Source organism: Odocoileus virginianus, unplaced genomic scaffold, assembly GCF_023699985.2.
Source record: "Odocoileus virginianus isolate 20LAN1187 ecotype Illinois unplaced genomic scaffold, Ovbor_1.2 Unplaced_Contig_17, whole genome shotgun sequence".
Classification (NCBI taxonomy): domain Eukaryota; kingdom Metazoa; phylum Chordata; class Mammalia; order Artiodactyla; family Cervidae; genus Odocoileus; species Odocoileus virginianus.
This window is the reverse complement of record NW_027224334.1, coordinates 507,478-531,726: the sequence shown is the minus strand read 5'-3', so window position 1 is coordinate 531,726 and position 24,249 is coordinate 507,478. Positions and strand designations below refer to the sequence as shown.

General features: G+C 39.0%; 1 protein-coding gene across 1 annotated transcript in view; it reads right to left on the bottom strand.

The window, feature by feature from the left end:
* FRK (fyn related Src family tyrosine kinase) overlaps positions 1–24,249 on the bottom strand; it is a 97,351-nt gene that overhangs the window by 13,915 nt on the left and 59,187 nt on the right. Inside the window, exons 3-4 of the mRNA XM_020894388.2 lie at positions 3,871–4,034; positions 1,568–1,736 (exon numbers count right to left, since the gene is read on the bottom strand). Coding sequence (XP_020750047.1) covers positions 1,568–1,736; positions 3,871–4,034 — 333 coding nt within the window. The remainder of the gene's footprint in view (positions 1–1,567; positions 1,737–3,870; positions 4,035–24,249) is intronic.

Genomic DNA, 24,249 nt, shown 5'->3' with positions numbered 1-24,249 from the left:
TAAAAGTTCACTACCCAGGTTCAATCAAGCCCTACCTCACTTTGTGATCTTGAACAAATTACCAAACATCTCTGAACCTCAGTTTCTTCATCTCTAAAACATGACTAATAATTCCACCAACATCATAGAATCAATGTCAGGGTAATAGTATTGTCTGGCACGTATGTTTTCAATGAGTGTTGACCATGTTTGTACTATTATTCGCAATCATATTCTTAGGAAAACCAAACAGATCAACTATAAATATCTCTTCACTGACTAAGGAGAAGAGGCAAGGACTTACAGAGGAAGAATATGGGGAAATGGCCTATTCTCTTCTCCATCAATTTTTACTGAGCTCCCTCATTTCAGTTTCTACCACTGGTTTGCTCCACATAATCAAATAGGATTAAAGTCTTGAATCACTGTGGCAAAATGGAGCTAAGAATAAAAGAGGCACCCACACCATAATAAGGGACCACTTAGGGTTGTTATAATTAGTTTGGCCTATGGTCAATTACATATATAGTGGGATCCTGCCCCCACCCCCCAAATAATCTGATTCATGAACTTTCCAGTAAAAGCATCAATTATGATCTTTCATAATTATCAGAATCAATTATGATTCAGACAATTTATCTACAGTATGTTTCTATGTTGATGCTTTGGGTGGTTATCAGATTCATGGGATACTGGCCACTTATGTACGTGTAGGTTTTAGTTGTTCAGTTGTGTCCAACTCTTTGTGACCCCATGGACTACAGCCTGCCAGGCTCCTCTGTCCATGGAATTCTCCAGGCAAGGAAGAATACTGGAGTGGGTTGCCATTCCCTTCTCCAGGGGATCTTCCCAACCCAGGGATTGAACCCAGGTCTCCTGCATGGCAGGCAGATTCTTTACCATCTGAACTATCAGCAAAGCTTAAATCATTGCCAAATCAGACCATCCACTAGAGCTGGAACCAGAGGACATCAGGAGCTTCTGCAGGGGAAGCTGGACCAGCTGCACAGCAAGCAGACCCAATCTCAATGCAACATTAAATATTAATTTTTGCCTGTCAAAGCTACTGTGGGAGTTGATTTCAGGCTCGTCTTTATTGCATGGCAGTCTGCTAAGCAATAAATAGCTGAGAAGATTGATTAATGGCCCCAGTGAAGTGAAGACATTTAAGCAATCACCAAAGCTGTTTGCTGCTATTACACTGTAAATCAATAATAATTATTCCTGCTGGAGAGAAAACTATCGTGGAGCTTTTTTTTTAATATAAGAATCTAATTTTTTTGTTCTCTTTTGACCTGTGAAAGGCCTTCCTTAGAGAGTGATGTTAGGATGGATAGCTAGCTGCTGCTTTTTTGGAAAAAAGATGATAAGATTGGACAGTAAAGGTTAGTCTCAGTTTTCAACAGGATTAGGGTTCAAAACCACACATCTGCAGTAATTGTGAAAATCTCAGGTGCTGGGATCGAGTACTGTGGTCACCTAGCAAAACACTTGCTTGGTGTCCAAACCAGCTGTCCCATGACCTCTTGAACATTTATAATGGCAAGTAGGTTATAAAAATCAATGTATGCCATCCTGGTGCCCATACCTGGCTTTAATGTTTTTACTGCTACTGGAGTGGTATTGTTCCACAGGCCTTCCCACACTTCACCGAACTGACCGGATCCTAATCGCTTCAAAAGTTGTATGGAGTTGCGGTCAATCTCCCACTGGTCCACAGTTTTATATGACAAATCAAAGGGAGCTGGGACTTCTATCTGTTTCACAGAATAATTAGAATACTGGTAAGAAAAAAGTTATATTTAACAATTTTTTTGTTTGAAAATAATAACCTAGGTAGTTTTAGAGACATCACTCTTAAAAACAAAATATTGTAAATTTTATCCCAATTACTTTAAAATGAAAAGCAATAGTGGTAGAATCTGTGCTATTACCTCATCCAGCTGCTCTCCTCCCAAATCCTGTTACATCAGACACTTTGCTGTCCATCTGTCCCACCCCAAACCCAAATGTCCTCCTCCCACTTACCTGGTGAGCATTCTCTCTGTATCCTTGCCTACCTAAATCAAGGGTCAAGGTCAAATGAAGTTCCATCTCATCCACAGTTATTTCCCCAACTCTCTGACCCATAGCATCTACCATATGTATCATCAAATTTCTCATAATTAATTTCATCTTTTTTCAATTAAATTTACTTATCTGTTCATTCATTTACTTAATAAATAAATATTTTTCAAGCACCAACTAGGCTTCACTGTGTAAACTAAACAGGCAAGGCCTCTGCTCTCATACTTCAGTCTAGTTTGTCATCTGTCATTAGATATTTATCTTATTTCCTCCACTAAGTCATTGGCATCTTGAGGGCACAGAAGGTCACCTATGTTTTGTAAATCTTTTCCCTATCTGAATTCAACACTATTAGTTAAACTAAGTATTTTTAAGTCATGTCTTGGTATCAGGTGAGCTATTTCTTAGCATAAGCTTAAATACTCTTGTGAGGTCATTTCTGTACCATCTAAGATGTATATGCATGCATGCTCAGTTGCTCAGTCGTGTCTGACTCTTTGTGACCCCATGGATTGCAGCCCACCAGGATCCTCTGTCCATGGGATTTTCCAGGCAAGAATATTGGAGTGGATTACATTTTCCTCCTCCAGGGGATCTTCCCGACCTAGGGATCGAACCCTCGTCTCCTGCATTGGCAGGTGGATTCTTTACCACTGAGCCACTGTGGATACCCCAAGATGTATATGCTTATACCAAATTGCATATTCACCTGGCAGGATTTAGCTCAATAAATTGCCTACATAATGATCAGAATTCTTCGGCTTCTATTTGTCTATAGCATTATAATCAAGCATCACCAGGAAGCTTTCAGCAGTCATCCAGGTATAAACCACAGGACTGGCTATACCATTGATTGTACATGAGACCTGAACTCTGATGAAGAGCTGAGGCTTTGCCCAACTAGGGTGACTAACCACTATCTAACTTTAAACACATTTAGGTAAAACATGCAAACAATGGAATTTAATGACAGATGTAGATAAAAATTCTATAAATATTATCTCCTTCCACCAAAAACCAGGCCAAACAAACTGTTCAACAGTTAAATGATATCTATTATATGCAGACAACTGGATAATGAACCTGGTCATTTCATGTTAATATTCTTGAATACAGATCATCTAAGTAAGAATTATATTCCAGCACTTTTTTCTCCTCCAGCCATATCATTAAATGCTCCAATATCAGGATGTTAGATTAGTGTCTTAGTGCAAAGAAAGAATATTTTCTGTGTTCAGTGATTGCTTAAGGTCAGGACTCGGCAAACTTCTTCTGAAAAGAATGAGATTGTAAATATTTTAGACTTTGTGAGCCATATAGTCTCTGTTTCAACTACCAAACTCTGCAAAATTACAGCAAAAAGGCAAAGACGATTGTAAATGAATGAGCAAGTCTATGTTCCAATAAAACTTATTTATAAAAATATTGGGGCTTCCCTGGTAGCTCAGTCAGTAAAGAATCTGCCTGCAGTGCAGGAGACCGGGGTTCGATCCCTGGGTCAGGAAGATCCCCTGGAGAAGAAAATGGCAACCCACTGCAGTATTCTTGCCTGGAAAATCCCAAGGACAGAGGAGCCTGGTGGGCTGCAGTCCATGGGGTCACAAAGAGTCAGGCACGACTGAGCGACTAACACTTTACACTTTCATAAAAGTATTAATAAATGTGGGGTAGTGTTGGCTCATAGGCCATAGTTTGCCTATCCATGCCTTAGATGTTCAATGACCTTTTTTTTCCCGAGCTAACATATCATATGACAAAAAACTCCAATATCTGAAGGAAAAAAGTGACTTCAAAATTAAGGAACACAGCTTGAAAGCAGTTCACCTTTAAGCATGGTTTTCCCAGCTTGACACACAGGCCATCACTTGTCTTGGTGTAGTGACTCACGAATTCATTCAGTGTTGAAAAGGTTCTTCTCCGGGTGAGGAAAAAGCCCCCTTCATCCAGTTGTCTGATTCTGTAGTGTTTCACAACCCCTTCATCTAAAACTGGAACCCAGAATAAGTCCTTTTAATAAACTTGCCAAAGCAAAAGAGATTTGCTTATTTTGTGATGATAGTTCCATGCATGGAATAAAATTTCAACAAATTCTATTTATTTCTCAACTTTTCTTTCAGAAAAGGCTTCAGGAGGCTTACAAAAGCATATATAGCAGAATAAAAAGGAAAAAAGAATGGGAAAATCATATTTTAAAGGAAATATAAAAATAAAAGAGTATGGTTAGCACTAAAAAAACCAAGCTTTGAGGCTTAGTATACTTGTTTAAAACAAGCTATAAAAGTGACTGTATTATTCTAACAATGTAAAGAAGGAAATAGTTTCAGAAATCACAGTGTTCACAAGATAAAATCACAAAAGATATTTAAAAACAGTTCTTTCTGGTACAGAGACAAAGGATAATTTTCTCCCATTAAATTATATAACATGGACACTGAAATAAAAGTGCTCTCAGGAAACAAAATCTATGTATAGATATATAGATACAGATATAGAAAGGGAAGGAAGGAGAGACAGAGAAAAACATTATTCAGCCTAAAAAAAAAAAGGAGATCCTGTCATTTGCAACAATGAATGAAACTGGAGGCCACTGTGCTAAGTAAAATAAGACAGAGGAAGACAAACACTGCATAGTATCATTTATATGTAGAATTTTTTAAAAATGAACTTATAGAAATAGAGTAGACAAATAGCTGCCTGGGGGTGGCATGGGAGGAATAGGAATAGGGAGAAACTGATAAAAGGGCATAAAATTTCAGCTGTAAAATGAATAAGGTCTAAACATCTAGTATATAACATGGTGACAGTAGCTGATAACACTATATTATATAGTTGAAATTTGCTGAGAGTAATTGTCACATGTTCTCACCAAAGAAAAGAGAGAAATATATGAAGTGACAGATATTTTAATTAACTCAATGTAGGGAGAGGGAATCCTTTCATGACGTATATGTATTTCAAATCATCATGTTGTACATTTAAATATCTTTGCCAATTAAACCTCAATAAAACTGAAAAAAATCATATCATCTGCACACATGAAAATATTTTACTTTCAGTTCTTTATATTAAATGCAGAGGGCAGCCAAATATTTAGCTCTTCCAAAAATAACACAAGGTTCTTAAATCATAATTTTTTAAGTGTCTAGAACATATTTTGTACTCTCTGATCTGTCAAGTTACCATTCCCATTGACTATAACTCTTGAGACAATGTTAATTGCCTTATATAATCATCACCAAATAGAAGGGTTTTATTAGGATATAGAACTAAACTCATACAGATTTCTGTATATGGATTAAAAAGCTAAAAAGAAAAATAAAGAGAGATGTAAACAGTATTAACCTCAAAGTATTTCTCCACAAAGCAATAAAAAATATTAGAAGTAGGTAGCTATGTTATAAATTATACCTGCAATTTATATAAATATTGGCCTGAAAATTCAATTTTGCCATTTATCAAAAAGAATAGTACATAAATTGTAACTGAGATGTCTAGCAAAGCAATATGTCTCTAACTGGAAATGATGGGAAGCATCACCACATTTTTTCCAATAAAAAAATTCTTTTTTAATCAAGATGGACCATATCTGGCTCCAAACTGAAATGGACTACATGGAAATTAAACTTAAGAATTATATTTTAATGCATCAGAAAAGGCCTAGTGACTTCTAAGCCAGAGACTAAAGTCAACAGTTGACTGAAGTGTCAAAATACTCGTGCTTTTCTCAACAAGGGATGCAAATCCCAATGATTGATATGGCTTTGGCAATTGCTATTGATTATAGAGAAAACCTAAGTAAATGTTTACCAACTATTTATAGGTAAAAATTTAAGCTCTCAACTGTAAAAACCAGTATTTTCTAACTGGTACATGACCAAAACACGGCAATGTCACCGAACCTCCATTTCTTCAACATTAAAATAAAAGAGCAGGCTTTAAAAAATTTCAAAATTTCCAAACGTTTCTACCTTAATGTTCCAACATTTATAATTAACTGTTGTTTTCTCTTTCTGAATTCTCATTTCTTTTTGTAGTCCTTTCAGAAAACTACAAATTGCGAAAACTACACATTACCAAAAGAAAAAGTCATTCCCACCTTGCAACCTTAAACACCCTTCGAATGGTTTTTTCATGAATTTTCTAAAAGCCAGATCTTCTTCGGGTCTCAATTTAAATCCTCAGACCAGCCTCCTCCCATCACCCTGTTGCGTGTACCTTTCCAGCTCCTTTCTCTCACATCACCCAGGTTAATTGTGATGGTGGATTTATCTCAGTAGAGGTGGCTCTGTGAATTACAGGGTCTCTGTGTCTTGAACTAATGTCTACTCAGATCCTGACACAGGGTAACAACTAATATAAATATTTGCTAGTTTAATGAACGATGTCACTAACTTTTAGATTTGAAATGAAATGTAAGCTTCTGAAATGTCTGCTGCAAAATTAAATAGCTAGCATTACTGATTCAACAGACATGAATTTGAACAAACTCCCAGAGATAGTGAAGGACAGGGAAGCCTGGCATGCTGCAGTCTGTGGGGTGGCAAAAAGCTGGACATGCCTTAGCAACTGGGCAACAACAGCAACAAATTTTACAAATATCAGTACTTTGAAGTCAAGACTTCCCCAGAATTTTATTTTTAAGTAGAGGAAAACAAATCTAACCCCAGCATATAAATACAACTAAAAGACAATCATTCATGTTTATATCTAATTTTTTAAGTTTTGCAATAACACAGGATGTGTACTTCATCTCTGATCAACATCACAGACTATATATGTGTAGTTCATTCAAATTTTCAGTCTAGGCAAGATTATAAGATATATATACACACACACACACACACACACACACACACATATATTTTAAAATTAGATCACATAAGCCACCTAAGGTAAATTCAATACACTGGGTTAGGATGAAAGCACTTTTAATGTTATATTCCTGAGTAATCAGATCCAAAATTCATGTTGTTTCCTTAAAGTGGTTTTAATTTGTTAGTAATGAGTCCACACGCATTACTAAATTGCCCATTCCTAATAAAGATTGAATTCAGATGATCTCAGAACCAAGGAAAAATGAGTTTTCTATTCCTGTTCTAGTTCACCGTAATCTTTATTATTGAATCAAACCTATTCTACATTCTACAGGCTATGAGTGAATGATAATGCTCATGCCATTCTTATTGTGAATTACTGAGTTCAGACTAGTTAAAGTATTTTAGTAGTTTAACTGCAAAACATACAAGGCTAGCTATACAATGGGATCATCCATCAACAAACTCAGGAGCAGCACAGTTGAATGAATTGAGCTACTAGAAGGCCAGACATCCCAAGCTTGTGTCTTGACTCACATTTATACTATTTGACCTAGGGGAAAATGTTTCACTTGTCAACTGATTAATCTACCAGAACATGTCCAAGAATTAGGATATATTGCAGCAACGCAGGTAAGCATGTATGTGGAGTACAATAAAGGCTTATTGAACATTGAAAGAATTCAGCTATTTCTGCCCACAACCTTCTATAAGGATCATGACACTGGTCACCTGATTATTTGGCCACCTTCACAACCAAGGTAACTGATTGTGCAGAAATCCATGTGATACAGATGCAGTCTTATGATTTCAGTCCCATATGTCAGGCCCAAATGCATTTACAAGGAGTTGGTGGCAGTTATAAAAGCCCAATTTTCTCCTAATGGTGAGATCTTATTTTAGTCTCTAATGTTAGAAAAGGTGTTTGTTTACCACTGCACAAAGGAGTGAGATTTCATCCAAAAACACTTTCAAAGAGTTTTTTCCTCAATTTACCACATGACTAATTTATTCAGAACATATTAAGTAATTCTGATATTCCAAAATTAAGCTTTTAAAAGACAGAGCCTCTAGAAATTAACTTTAGAATGCAGTATAAACATTAAGTTAAAGGCTGTGTCTGTGAGACATGAAGACAACTTATTAGGCTTAGTGAAAAATATCAGTATAATGAGCAGTTTGGCATTTTACAGATAAACAAATGGTTGAATGAGCAGATTTTCATTTTTCAGCTGGTCTTCTTGCATCATCTGGGCATAGCCTTATTCCTATGACTGATAATAATCTGCTCTCATACTGAGTAAAACAATGTGACTTAGATGATTGAGCAAATGATTGAAAATCAAGAACTCACTGCTCTAATCTTATTCTGCCAGTGATTTGTTCTTTGACCTTCGGCAAAGAATTTCATTTCAGTTTCCTTATCTAGAAAATGAAAATAATCATCTTATCTATATACTCCCACAGGGGTAGTTTGAGTGTCATTATTCACAAAGGATGATAGATATTTCTAAATGTCCAATGTGTGAGTACTATATTAGAATATCAGTATTATCAAATAGCATTGTCAACAAAAGAGAGCCACTTCCAAAGTAAAATTTTCCACTCTTTGCACAATAATGACTACATAACATAGTGGCTACCAAACGTATTATGTAAAGAAACTGCTATAAATTCTGTGTGAGAACTCCTTCACATGTAAACCCCTGTTTAGTTGGTTTCTCTTTAGTAGGTTGGTTTTTACTTTTCAAAACTATTACGCTCATGATAATACCTACTATGCCATTGCTTCAGAAATGATGTCAAGATAGTTCTACACCAGTAAGTAAATACTATTTGAGTCATTATACTGTATCCCCCATTAAAACAGAAGTGAAAGTAATGAAAGTGAAAGTCGCTCAGTCATGTCTGACTCTTTGTGACCCCATGGACTATACAGTCCATGGAATTCTCCAGGCCAGAATACTGGAGTGGGTAGCCTTTCCCTTCTCCAGGGATCTTCCCAACCCAGGGATTGAACCCAGGTCTCCCACATTGCAGGCGGATTCTTTACCAGCTGAGCCACAAGGGAAGCCCAAGAATACTGGAGTGGGTAGCCTATCCCTTCTCCCCAGATCTTCCTGACCCAGGAATCAAACTGGGGTCTCCTGCATTGCAGGCAGATTCTTTACCAACTAAGCTATCAGGGAAGCTCCCGTTAAAACAGAATCCAAGACAAACATCCATTTTGCACTATTTTGTTCTACAGCAAACAGAGTAGAATTCCAGTACAAGTAGTTTTGAAAGAACAAAGTATTGATACAGCTATCTCAAAATATTAAAGTGGAATCATATAGAAGACGTGTTCTTTTTTGGTGGGAAAAAAAAAGAATCCACCAAAACCAAAGAGAACAAACGGATTTGACTCTTTTCATGCATAAAACTCAACTACTGGGTTGGTCCCCAAGGTCACCTGCCTCCCTGCAAGGCATACTCAGTGAGATATGAACATCAGTCAGTAAGTCTGACTGCTAAACTGCTAGGTTAAGTGAAGACTCTTTAAGAGAATATCTCTATTAGGTGACTCAAACAACTTACTAAAAAAAGCTATTTGAAGGGTGGGGCATGGGAGGGAGGTTCATGAGGGAGGGGATGTATATATACTTATGGTTGAGTCACCTTGTTGTAACAATGTAACAGAAACAAAAACAACATTGTAAACCAATTATACTCCAGTTAAGAATTTTTTGAGTGAGGTGGGAGGGGGTTTCAGGATGGGGAACACATGTAAATCCATGGCTGATTCATATCAATGTATGGCAAAAACCACTACAATATTGTAAAGTAATTAGCCTCCAACTAATATAAATAAATGAAAAAAAAAAAAAGAATTTTTTGAGAAAAGCTATTTGAGGGTACATCTGATAGCTCTTGTGTCCTGAGATCTTCCAGCATGGTTACTGGTCAAGGAAACCCATTGATGTACTTTTTAGTCAAAGACAATATGAACAATTATGCTTACAGGCAAAAATCAACTGCCTTTTCCATATTATATAGCATAGAAATCCATGAGCCTAAACCACATGTCTGTCCAAATACTTAGAATATTTTTGAGAAAACCACTGGTCTTATCCTCAAGAACTTTATGGTCTAATTCTTTATAAAGGCAGACCAATCCCCTGTCAAAGCTGGCTCTTAAATTTTCAGAACAAAATATCAATTTTGTTGTTTATACCTATGATATGATATGAAGATGAGCATCACTTTCATTAATACATAATTATAGCAATCAATATTTTGTCATAATTTAATTTAAAAATATCTACCACCGTTTTGCATGAAAAGAGCATTTGCAGCCTCTGATATTGCAGAGCTAGAGACATGATGTTGATGCTGAAGCTGAAGCTCCAATACTTTGGCCACCTGATGCGAAGAACTAGACTCATTGGAAAAGACCCTGATGCTGGGAAAGATTGAAGGTGGGAGGAGAAGGGGATGACAGAGGATGAGATGGTTGGATGGCATCACCAACTCAATGGACATGAGTTTGAGTAAGCTCCAGGAGTTGGTGATGGACAGGATGGACAGGTGCTGCAGTCCATGGGGTCGTAAAGAGTCAGACATGACTGAGCGACTGAACTGAACTGAACTGATATTGCACAGAAAGTCTCAGGGAAACAATTTGACTCTTTATTCCTCTCAGGACTCTAACTTCTCACTTAGTATTACATCGGCAATAAATCACCAGGAATTTACATTCATGGATTATATTATCTCAGTTTCCTACAGAAAATTTTTCACTAGGTTAAGATTTAATGTGACACGAAAGCCAGTGCTTCTACTTTTCAAAACTTACCCTAAGGAAATAATCCAAGTATTTACATGTATTTATTTAGTTATATCTCTGCTTTGTTCCAGAAAGCTCCAAAAGCTTGCATAAATCATCAAAATAGAATAAAATTTAAGGGAAGTGGATGAAGGAATTAGGACAAAAAGGAAAGAAAAGGATGATGACTCCAGAAACAAGGCTGGTATACTGTATGTAAGGTATTCTTTAGATTTCCATTCCATTCATGTTTGCTAGATATGCACCAAAGATTTGGCTCTCTGCATTTTTGACAGCTCACAGACATGAGGGAAAATCATTCAGTTACCTGATTCCCTGAAGAAAATATTAATAAATCCTTATTCAAAAAAAACACATGATTTCTGGTACTGAAATGAGAGAAATTTTTTGCATGAGTCCTCATAAAGAAAAACACAGAAAATGTAATAAGCAATATCACCAACAACATTCTTAAGAGTAAATACATCAACACATTGCAAAGGGCTGGTTATTAGACTGTCCACTAAGGTGAGCCAATTTCCAACCTGAAATTCAATGAAAGCATTGTATGGGAAACTAAACACTGTTCATCATCCAAAACAGGGAAAGCAATAAGTGTAAGGATATTTATGCAACATTTTTATAGCATAAAATGACTGGTAAATTGCAGCAAATCTTAAAATTGAGAATTAAAAATAAAATAATAAAAATTATGTAGTAACAAGAAAAATATATAATGTGTTCAGTGTAATAAGTGGGGTAAAAAATTAAGAGTATAATTGCAAACATGAGGATACATTTGGCTGCTACTATTTCCTGGGGTCCTTTCCTGCTGAAGAAACCCAGCTGAGGTTCCTTGTGAAAACCATAATTGCATGAGAGCTAAGATGATTTAATTTGCCAACAGAATAATAGTTGTGCTAGATTGGCAGATTTGTGAATATTTAACTCATTCTGTTTTTTCAAACCAACTGTAATAAAAGTATAGTGAATTTAAAATAAAAGCATATACATAATGCTTCCCACTTTATAGAGAGGCAACATAATTAACCACCTGAGACAATGTCCACACATATTATTCAAGACTGTCTAATAAGATACTTGATATTCTTTATATAAAGACCTCTATGAACTCATTTCTCTTTGAACTTGACACTTAAAATCATAATGCATCTCTTCTCACATAACCCAGTGAGAAGCACAATATGGTTCCATTTCTGCCTTAACTGCAAAAGAACCCCAAGCTAAAGTGATTTCTAAATTGTGATAATTATCTCCCATTAGAGGCTCAGCAAGATCTATTTTTTCTGTTTTTTTCATTGATTTGTCTTTTTTAATGTTTAGCTGTATTTTATGTTTTTTTAATGTTTGCTTATTTTTTTATGTTTAGCTCTGTTTCAGCAACGTAAGCCAACTTGAAAGCTTTTGTAGAAGAAAACACATTCACAAATGAAATGATATATAATCAAATAAAATGGCATATCTGCCAAACATAAGAAAGAATTTCTAATTAAATGAATTGCACAACACTGGAACAGGCTGGTTCTCTGGGGTTTCTGGGAGGTTTAATGCTCCACTTAGAAAGTTAAAATTATAAGGGATTTCTTGGAAGAAGCTATATTAGTTTAGACAGTTTTTGCAAATTCTACTAGTCTATCAAAAAAAGGAAACCATGATATGTGAATGGCAAGAAACTTTACATATGACTGAGTCTAAATCCCTCTTTTACTGATGAACCTAGAGTCTCAAAATAAACTACTAGTAGTTTGCAAGGCTGGAATCCAAGTCTAGTCATCTAGGGTGTCCTATTAATGACAGTAGAAATAGTAGAAAACTTTTAACAATTTATTTCCTGTTTCCTGTTTTGTTTCTCTTTTTTTTCAAGAAATAATTGACTGATTTCTTAGGAGAACGTTTGAGGACTTTTAGAATACCACCTTTATCTTCCCTATCAAACTCACCCCAAACTCTCAGGAAGCCTTCTCAGTGATGGAGAACTCAAGCCTGAATCCCTCTTCTCCTTCTTTGCACCCCAGCTCAGTAAGTAGCAGGCAAGTTAAACAGAATGAACACGAAAGTCATGGAGAAATGTGATGAAAGGCAATTGAAATACTTCGAAATGAAGTTTTACCTCCTTGGGAAAATACAAAGGACTTTCTCATGTATTAACTAATTGATTTTCATAGCAGAATACTGTCTCCTTCCATTTTTCATTGTTTTCACATATGCAAGACCACTTTTGGTCATTTGCTCATTATGTTCCTGCTGTTTATTTCAGACAAGTATTAGGTGAAGTGTACACAAGTCTGTTTAGATTTGGCTTCATTTGTCATAGCTGGTGGCAAACAGCTCTGGTCATGTTCAAGTAAACATGTCACATAAAGACCAACCATCTCCAAATCATAGGCTACTTTTGGAAGGCTAGCCAACCATCTTCCTAATGCCTTTTACTAGTTCAGGTGTGAATCAGGTGAACAATCATGGATACTCAGCATGATTCACCACTATCCCCAGAAAAAGAGTCCAAAGTACATGTTTCAATGCAAGGGGGGTCAACACCTCCATCTTCCTGTGCAAAAGGTAATACTCTTTACGCACAAACATAAAACCAATTGGATTTTTATTGAGCACCCGCCTTGAGCAAGCACTGTGCTAAGTGCATTTTTATGTCATAGTTTATTTAATTCTCATACCAACCCTAAGGGATGTGGATATTTCTTCATTGTTTTACAGAGGAGAAAACAAAGTAGAGGGAGATTAAGTAAATTTCCCCTGGATACAAAGCAGGTAAATATTCATTCTATGAGTCGAAACCAGGCAACAAAATGCTGAATCCCACACCACACACTTAATCCCTCCACCAACTGTCTCCCTCTCTTGCCAAACAGCAAGTATTTTTAGGCTACTCTCACAAGTCACTGCTCACAGCTCTGGGAGCAAGTAGGCTTATGGGTACTATTTAATCCTGAGATGAGGATAATGCTACGGAGAAGGTCTATTTCTGCAACTGACACCTTTTTAAGGGAGACGTAGGTTGAACATTCTTCCATCTAATGCTGTGATTCCACTTTTCTTATTCTTACTAGTTCTGAATCTTCTCCACCTACATCTTCTCCTTCTATATTGGTTCTGACCTGGACCACCACCTCAGCTTTCACAATCGTCCTTGCTAACACTGCAGATACACGGCTTCAGCTGACTGTACTAAATGTAAAGTCACAACTTTAATTCCCATGATCGTATTCCCCAGTTTCCTCCCCACTTGAATATTCTCTCTCAGCGAATGGCATTGCCATCCTGAAACCCAGACAGCAAAGCTAGAGATTCAGGGGTCACCCCTGATTCCTCTGCCTTCCTGATTTCTCATCTCCAACCGAGCATTATATCCTATCAACTTGTACTCCCCATCACCATCACCCTACAGCATGTCCCCTCAGTTTCTCTCTTCTGGACCACTGCTTTCCCTGTCTCCAACATCTCTGTCCATCTTCCACAGTCACCAGAATCACCTTCTAAAACCCAGATCTGAATTTATGATTCTCCTTTTTAAAGCTCTTCAAGTGTACCCCATTGCCTAATGGTCATACACCTTAACAGAATTCTCTTTTGCACCCTACCCTCAAGGTTTCAACACTTATCAGTAGTTTCTGGAAGGCACCATGATGCTTCCTGTTTCTGTGCACTTGCATGAACTGTTTACTCCAAGTAGAATGCTGTTCTAGTTACCTATTAGAAACAAGTTCATTTTTCAAGGTCCAGCTCAGGCCCTTCTCCTCAATTAAGCCTGCAGACCTGGGCAAGCAGAGTGACTCACTTGGTCCTGCATATCCCACTGTTAATAGACTTCTGCTACTGAACTCATTCCACAGTGTTGCTCCTGGGTATTTACACTGGACCTCTCCTACTGGCTTCTGAGCCCTTTGATCGCATTTAACTGGAGGTGCGAGTGGTAAAGAACTTGCCTGCCGGTGCAGGAGATGTAAGAGACGTGGGTTCAATCCCTGGGTCAGGAAGATCCCCTGGAGAAGGAAATGGCAACCCACTTCAGTATTCTTGCCTGGAGAATTCCATGGACAGAGGAGCCTGGTGGGCTATCGTCCATAGGGTCGCAAAGAGTTAAATATGACTAAGCGACTGACCATGCATACATGTACGCATACATACACACAATTATGTGAGACATGAGGCCAGTGAATCAATCACTCTTTCTTGGCTTCTAATAGGTGCAGCATCCTTCCCCATCCCATTGACTTAGGGTGTGGGTGTGTGACTTGCTATGGAGTGGGGGCAAGCAACATATGGCACATCCTAGCAGAAGCAGTAAAGAGTCTGAATAGTAGGTCTCCTCCCCCCTTGCCCCTTCAATCTTCTGCTCTCCACCAGGAGAGTGCCATGCCTGGGACAGTGGCTACGCCTTTGACCTAAGTCCCAGAACGAAAGCCATATGGAAATGAACCTAGGCTTTCTATCTGGGACAGAATCTAACCAAGCGTGATCAAGCAACATGTCACATGAGTAAACCACTGAGATTCAGGAGCAAAATCTGCTTGATACAGAACATTTTAAAGAAAGCAATGTGACTTCTGAAAGAGATTTAAAAGCTGCCAAAAGATCTGATTTTGGAACTAGCTATGCTCAGATCTAGTTAGGTTACCTTTGATGAGCAACTTACTCTGTCTTGTCTCCAATTCCATCAATTACAAAGAAAGTGTCTTAAAAGTCCTTTCCAGTTCAGATTCTCTAATGTCTACCATTCTAACAAGGAAATAAATATAGCCATCGTAACATTCGAATGAGGTAGAGAAAAATTATGACTGCTACTTTCCAAAAGAGAAAACTGGGACACAAGCTTCAACATTTAAATAAAACCTGAAAATTCTGAAGACTCGTCGTTATGACAAAGGCACCTGCAGGGAAAGACAGTGGGCTGCATGTGGAGTAACGTGCTTGATGCTTAGGATTCTGCCCTGTCTACTGGGCAGCCCTCCCACCCAACAACAGCAGCTCCATTAAAGTATCCAACCCTCATTTTTTGCAACCTAAATTACCAAAACTACCACAGCAAAGTGCTGGTCACACCACAAATTTCAAAGAGGAAAGAACAAAGCCAATGTCTTCTTCCTGCCATCCCAGACAGCACTGATCATATTGTTAATTTCAGAGTCCCATCATTAAGCCATGACACTAAGCTAGGATCATGGGACAAGCTCTCCAAAGGCTTGGTTTGAATTTTAATGACAATAACATGTATCTACATTGCCAACTTGGTGCCAGGCAGTGTTCTAAGCACTTTTCATGCATTAACTCATCTAATCCAAACAATAACACCAGGAGGCAGATACTATATTTAATCTCCATTTTACCAAGAGGACTTCCTGGCGGCTTACACAGTAGAGTCTGCCTGCAAGGCCAGAGACCCTGGTTCAATCCCTGGGTCAGGAAGATCCCCCGGAGAAGGAAATGGCAACCCACTCCAGTATTCTTGCCTGGAGAATCCCATGGACAGAGGAGCCTGGCAGGTTACAGTCCATGGGTCGCAAAGAGTTGGACACGACTGAGAAACTCTTTCTTGCTTGCTTCCTAAAGAGGAGCCTGAAGCACAAAGAGGCTAAGTGATTTGCCCAAAGCCACATTGCTCCTAAGAGAAAAAAGCCAAACCCATGCAACCAGGCTGCTGAGTTTCTTCCTGTTGACGGGAGAATCCAACTATCACTCTGATGACCTCATCTTCCCAACCTAGATAATCTCAGAATAAAATTCTGCTTCCAGATTTCTCTCAAATTTCCAATGTAAGAAAGTAATCCTCATTTCTACTCCAATCCATCATTATTCAATATAGAAAATCAAAATATTTTCCCTGATTTCAACTATTTGCTTAGTCTTGTAAAAACCAGAGTTAACACAAGTAAGTAGATACCTTTCCTATAAAAGTGTGTCTTTTCTATTCAGTTGGCATTTCCCCTCCACTACCAACTAGAAGATACACTTCATGAGGGCAGGGACTGTCTTGTTTACCATTGTAGCCCAGCCTTCTGAATACCAACTGCACATAGTAGGCATTAAATAAGTATTTGATGAATGAATGAATAAATCACAAGTTCTTTAAGGCTTGGGTCATCATTTTGTTCAGGATTATACACATAAAAGATATAAAGAAAATTATGCTTACTAAAATTATATGAAAATAGAAATATAAGTTTTGCTTCTTTCCTTTTATATTTTTTCCTCCATATTTTACTTCTGGCAAAAGATTTTTTAAAGTTTCTGCAGGTGAAAAGGAGATAGCTATGAGAGAGGATTTAAAGAAGGTTCCTGCCCCACTGAAACAAATAGGAAAATAAATTTAATCTCTGCCATGGCTAGGCTTTTAAGACAACAGAATACTTCCTTAATTTGTAGTTCCCGTGCCAAAGCATCTAATAACCTGATGCAAAGCATGTTTCTAAGATGCATTAGAAATGATTTCATGATTGATGCAATGCTGACAAATAGTTATAAAGTAGCTAATATACATGTATCATTTGAAATACATAGTTTAAAAATTAGAGCTATTCATTTATTAAATTGGATTGTGTCTATTTCATTTACTTTGTATATCATGAACACGTCTTATGTAACTATCAGGACACGGAAAATAGGTAACTTGAATCATTAAGAAAATACAAAGATTGGTCAATTTTTTGAAATTAATAAAATTATTGCCAGTAGGATGTGATTTTATTTATAGCACAAGTTGATAGAGATATTTTAAAATTAGAAACTTCTTTTAAACTAAAAGTCATATATCCTTCCCCTTTCTTTAAATTAATGAGTCGTGGAAACAGAAAATCTAAACTAAAAAACCTCCTGTATTGTTTCCATAACGGCATGCTATTTCTTGACATGCCACTAGAGGGAGCACATGCTTGACTAAAAGCCCTCCTTGGCTGCAGTTGCGAAGAGGGGGGACCAGAAAGTGGAAGTCCGCGTGGTGTTTTGGTTTTAAAATAAAGGTACACATATAGCATTCAGCATTGTAGATAACATCCATGTTTGTGTAAACACCATGTGAAATATTCTCATTAGGCTTAATTTCACAGTGTTTGTTTGTTTGTTTGTTTTTTCAATAACACGTTTTCGCCACTTAGACACTGTATTTAAGAATTAGGTTAACCTTGAAATATAGGAGAAGGCAGTGGCAACCCACTCCAGTCCTCTTGCCTGGAAAATCCCATGGACAGAGGAGCCTGTTGGGCTGCAGTCCATGGGGTCGCTAAGAGTCGGACACGACTGAGCGACTTCACTTTCACTTTTCACTTGCATGCATTGGAGAAGGCAATGGCAACCCACTCCAGTGTTCTTGCCTGGAGAATCCCAGGGACGGCGGAGCCTGGTGGGCTGCCGTCTATGGGATCACACGGAGTCGGACACGACTGAAGCGACTTAGCAGCAGCAGTAGCAGCAACCTTGAAATATAAACATTTATTTAGTTATTATTTCCATGAAATATAAACTAAACTTTCTCAAGGCTGGTGGTAAGGAGGAGGAATTGGAAGGCCTGTGACTCTCTGACTTTCATTTCCAAAGTCAAGGTATCTTAGTTTCCTGTTCAATCAAAAACTCAGCACCATGTCTCAAATATTCTTCCTTATCTATGCCTCCTTTTGTATTCCCCTGCTCAACTCTGCGCTTAATCCTTCCCCTTTTTCCCCAGTTTGAGATCATCAAGTTCATATATTATCAATGCCCAAGATCCAGAGAGAACTGGTTTGACACCTCAGGTGTGGCAATGTCCTGCTATCCAAACCCATATTGAATTTGGGTGCCTAGAGAAAAAAGTATTTTGCCTGTGTATCTGTGTGTGTGTGTGCGTGCATGTGTGTGTGTACAGACATAAACACAGATATATGTACTACATAATAAAATGTTAATTTAACTTTATAGAGTAAAACATCTGAAATATAATTTATCAGTAGTAATGTTAAGAAAAGGGAGGCATAATATGATTACTTACCAAAAAACACCACTTGCTATTATGGGCAATGATATTTCCAATTAAGTTGAACAAAACTAAATTATGACTTTAATTAAAAGGCATTTTCTAAGATGGCACCAACATGTTTAAAATTTAATACATTTTATATGAGATACTGGAGTTGTTAACATAGAATTTTCTTTCTGCACCGTGTGCACTTTTTAAAAAGCAAAACATCTCTAACCAATATCAAAATGCTCCCAGAATCCATAGACACTTCATTGCATAATAAATTGAAGGAGCACTTTTTTTCCAACCAATTATTACTTGCCCCTCCTTGAGATATACTGTTGTATTTACATCCATGGCTAATAGTAATAGAATTCCTGACATTCTCTTGTGGCCACTATGTCCACATTAATTTTAAATGAAAAATAAATGGAGGCTGGGGGACTGATAATGAAATACACAGCCTTTTGCCATTGGTCAGCATCGGATTAGAATGAGTCAGCAGGTCTTAGAAAGTTTGGGAGCAATAGTGGGATCTCAGCAGTTAGTGAAAAGTGAGTTTGGGTCTAAATTCTGGGCCAGGCAGAGAGATACAGGGCCATAATGCCAATGACATCCTTCTCCAATTCTGTCTTCCCTACAAGCCTTATTATCTGGAAACAACTAATTTGTTAAGGTGAGAAGCTGTCTTTCTAAAATAAGTCTGAAACATAGCAAATAGGATTATTTGTGATCTTACATGGTCCAGACTTCAGAGGTTTAAGAAAGCGACAATGGCCTTGCTTATCTTTGCTGCTGGTAGATGACAGGGTAAAGACGTGAGCGTTTGAGCATCTACCGTCCTTACAAACTGTACTGGCAACTATGGAGACAGAGAAGAAGCGTGAAACAGAAGCAATAAACATATGTTGCTTCAGCTCAAGGAGTGCATAACCTAGTTTGAAAAGCACATTTTTACCTACAGTGAAAGAGTAATTCAAATTTAAATGAATCTTTGAATACGTAAGTTCAGCATGATACACACAAGGTCAACATGAAAGGGTACACTTCTTCCCTAACGAAGCTGCTGTTGTTCCCATTATTTTTTGAATTGCCTTCAGAATGAATTTATAAGGCATGAAGAAATATTTACCAAGTTATAAGCTCATGGTATCACTCAGGTTAATCAGCCATATGATTCAGAAATTTCTTCCAGTGATTCTGGCCATTCCCAAGTATCAAAACTGCCCTTAATGAACATAATAATTGCCCCAGCTATGGCCTTTCACATAAAGTGATATCTTTTCTGTAAAGGCAGTTCTGCTATTTGTGAGATACTTCAGTTCTAGAAATTCTAGTCTATTTATTTTAAAAATTAAATTATGTTACTGCAGAGACCAACCTTATATTCTCAAGAGTAGGTAGCAGGCTTCAAAGCAATCACAAAGTACTATTGTAAAAGTGCTGCACTTTCCATGGGACCTACATGTTCAATGTAATGGAGATGTATCACAGTGAGTTCTCAGCTCAGCAGACACAAGTTTAAAAAGAGATATGTCCTCCTGCAATTGATTCAACCCTCTAAACTTATTTCCTTTGGTTCCCTCTTCTTTCTACTCTTAGTATTTCTTCTCATGGACTTCATCATGGCTCAGGTGACTAGTTTCCCCCAATCACAGTTACCCTAGATTAGGTATTCTCCTTTATTTTACCTCATTTCTGATCAGCCACCAATTCCTGTTGGCTTTATCTTTTAAATATTTCTCACCTCCATGCCCTATCCTCTAAACCTCTGCCCTGATTCAAGCCATCACTGATAGAGATAAACAAGACTCTTCAGCAAAAAGCCCCAGGAGCTATTTCTAAACTGCATGATACCAGGGCCACTGGGCCTGTCCCCCCACTGCCCTCTTTGAGCAGTAAGAAGGGCTGCACCTGAATTCTACTTCTGACAGGTCCTATGATTTCCTTTTCCACAAAAGAGGAGCTACAATTTTCCACAGTGCCAAAGCCCAGAGGAGCTGGGCTTTTCAAACCACCCTGCAAATAGCTGATATCCAAAATCAGGCTAAGAGGTGTGTGCAAGTTTCCTGATGAGAGGGACTGGCTGTGGGGAAAACAGGGTCCTGCTCTAGTGGGCAGGGTCATGCTCCGTAAACCTTTAATCCAATTTGCTGATGGGTGGGCCTGTGCTCCCTCCCTGTTAGTTGTTAGGCTTGAGGCGACCCATTCCTGGAAAGGCAAACCAGTCCTGGAGTCCTCAGGCTCCACGGCAGAGCTGAAGAGGACCTCCAAGAGGACTTCTGGCAACACGGACCTCCCAGGTCTGCTGCTGCTGCCGCCGGCGCCCCTGTCTGCGGCGACCACTACCGACCCACTCCTCTGAAGGAGACCCTCACACACTCACAGGCAGGTCTGGCTCAGTCTCCTGTGGGGTCACTGCTCCTTTCCCCTGGGTCCTGGTACGCACAAGGCTTTGTCTGTGCCCTCCAAGTGTCTCTGTTTCCCCAAGTCCTGTGGAAGTTCTGTAATCAAATCCCACTGTCCTTCAAAGTCAGATTCCCTGCAGAGTCCCAGTCCCTTTGCCAGATCCTCAGGCTGGGAAGTCTGATGTGGGACCTAGAACATTTGCAACAGCATGAGAAGTTCTTTGGTATTATTGTTCTTCCCGTCTGTGGGTCGCCCACCTGGTAGGTGATTTTAATGTGACTCTGCCCTCCTGTCATCTCATTGCTGCTTCTCCTATGTCCTTGGACATGGAGTATGTTTTTTGGTGGGTTCCAGTGTCCTTCTGTTGATGGATGTTGCAGCTAGTTGCAGTTTTGGTGTGCTCACAGGAGAAGATGACTGAAAAAGCTGGCTTAAAACTCAACATTTAAAAAACTAAGATCATGGTATCCAGTCCCATCACTTCATGGCAAATAGATGGGGGAAAAGTGGAAACAGTGACAGATTTTATTTTCTTGGGCTCCAAAATCACTGCAGATGGTGACTGCAACCATGAAATTAAAAGACACTTGCTCCTTGGAAGAAAAGCTATGACAAACCTAGACAGCTGTATTAAAGACCAGAGATACCACTTTGCCAACAAACGCCCATATAGTCAAAGCTATGGTTTTTCCAGTAGTCATGTATGGATGTGAGAGCTGAACCATAAAGAAGGCTGAGCACTGAAGAATTGATGCTTTCAAACTGTGGTGCTGGAGAAGACTCTTGAGAGTCCTTTGGACAGCAAGGAGATCAAACCAGTCAGTCCTAAAGGAAATCAACCCTGAATATCCATTGGAAGGACTGATTCTGAAGCTGAGACTCCAATACTTTGGCCACTTAATGCAAAAAGCAGACTTATTGGAAGAAACCCTGATGCTGGGAAAGACTGAGGGCAGGAGAAGAAGGGGACGACAGAGGATGAGATGGTTGGATGGTGTCACCGGCTCAATGGACATGAGTTTGAGCAAACTCTGGGAGTGTGAAGGACAGGGAAGCCTGGTGTGCTGCAGTCCATGGACTCACAAAGAGTCAGACATGGCTTAGCAACTGAACAAGAACAGCAAACTCAGGCTGCTCTCGAGGGCCCTAAGGCCACTTCTGCACTTGCCGCATTAAAAAAGGAGAGGAACAGAGGGGCCGTGCGGCTTCTGGACACAAGCAAAGCCTCAGTGCAGCTGGCTAACTGTAGGTTCCCAGGCCCCACTCCTTGGAATGCTGACTGACTCTGCTGTCTCACATCTGTGATTTCAGAGAGCAGCGATGATGCTTCTGTTTACTGGTCATTTCTCCCCAGAGTGAGTGAAGTCGCTCAGTCATGTCCGACTTTTTGCAACCCCATGAACTGTAACCCACCAGGCTTCTCCATCCATGGGATTTTCCAGGCAAGAATACTGGAGTGGATTGCCATTTCCTTCTCCAGGGGATCTTCCCGACCCAGGGATTGAACCCGGTCTCCTGCATTGCAGGCAGACTCTTTACCATCTGAGCCACCAGGGAAGCCTTTCTCCCCAGACCATCACCTATAAATCATTCACCCGTTCTGCTTTCCACACTGCCACCACCGTTTAGCCCAAGGCACTTTCTACCTAACACCTCCTTCTATATTCGAACCTAGAGAAAAAGGTCTGTATTTCTCAGGCTAGTATACAAGGCCCTGAACAGTTTAGCTCCAACTTTTCAGGCTCATTTTTGGCCATTCCTGCTCTCCTCCATCACTGCTTTACACACACACACACACACACACACACACACACACACACACACACACACCCCTGCACTATTCTTTCCCCCTTCTCACCCTCCATTCCACATAACACCAGACATATCACAACTCTGCTCATTGTCCTTGCCAGAAATAATCACTGTCACTCCGCTACCTTGTGATGCAAACTGAACACAAATTCGGCCTCTGTGAATCCTTCCTAATGCCCTCTCCTAGACTTGGCCCCTGCCCCCTCTCATCTCACAACGAGACAGCCATGTTATAACCCTCCTGAGACAGTGCCCTGCTCTCCTTGATGCCCTCGATTTACCAAAGGCCTGGCACAGAGTAGGCACTCAAACGTTTGCTCCAGAAATAAACAGTATAAAAAAATGATATCAGCTATTAGATGCATCAACCTGAATACTAGTGATAAGCCTTTTCGCCTCATGCCCTCGGGGTGGTCATTTTTTTATTATCTTCAGTCTAGTATCATCTGCTCTTGAAAGGGTTTCGCTGAGGATGAATCTGGATCTCCCTCTCCTCCTCTAGAGATTTTCCCATGCAGAGTTACCTAAAGTAAAATCATTATGTGCAATGCAGTGTTTTCTCTGAAAAACTCACCTGAAAGTCATTTTTTAGCCCTCAAGGTGTATTTTTCTGAAAGTGTACCTTAAACAATAACATAAATGCTTATGGGACACCAAATCAAATTAATGTTAATAGCAATAACAATAATCATTTCCTTTAAAGTAATTGATTGAAGTCAAGAAATAGCCGAACCAGTTGACATGTAGTCAGAATTTTATATTTTTCATCAGAAAAACAATTCTCTACCAATGACAAATAACAGTAAGGCCACTAAAACTACCTGTCATGCATCTAATGAAGACAGATTCTCCGGCTACCACATATAATATGTAATATCCAAAAGCAGTGCTCTAATTCACAGCTAATTAGTGTCACGCCATTATGAGAGGTGTCACGGCCCTAACTCTCTCCCCAGATCAACGCAGACCTCACAAGAGCTGACAGCCTTGCAAGGATCACAACAAGCCAATTAGCACCCACCCCAACCTTGGGCGGCTGCTTCTCAGCGACTGCCCCAGCATCAATAAATCACGCTTCCTCATGAAGCTCTTCTCTGACAGCTAGGAACCATTGCCGCCGGAGGAATAACGACAATACTTCAAAGGAAAACTCATGTGGGAAAGACAGAGATAGAAAAGGGATATTATTTGCCTTCCTTTAGTGCACAACCATCAGCAAAATTGAAGACCATCAATTCAGACTGATTAGGAGACAAGTGCACTAAGAAATAAATTCATGACTGATATACCTGAAGATCGTTAGTGGTAATCAAAGTCAGCAATTGGCTTGTTCGTTCATTTGTTTGTTTGAATGTAGATATATCAAAGACCCGTTTTCCCCATTTTTCTCCTGTATCACC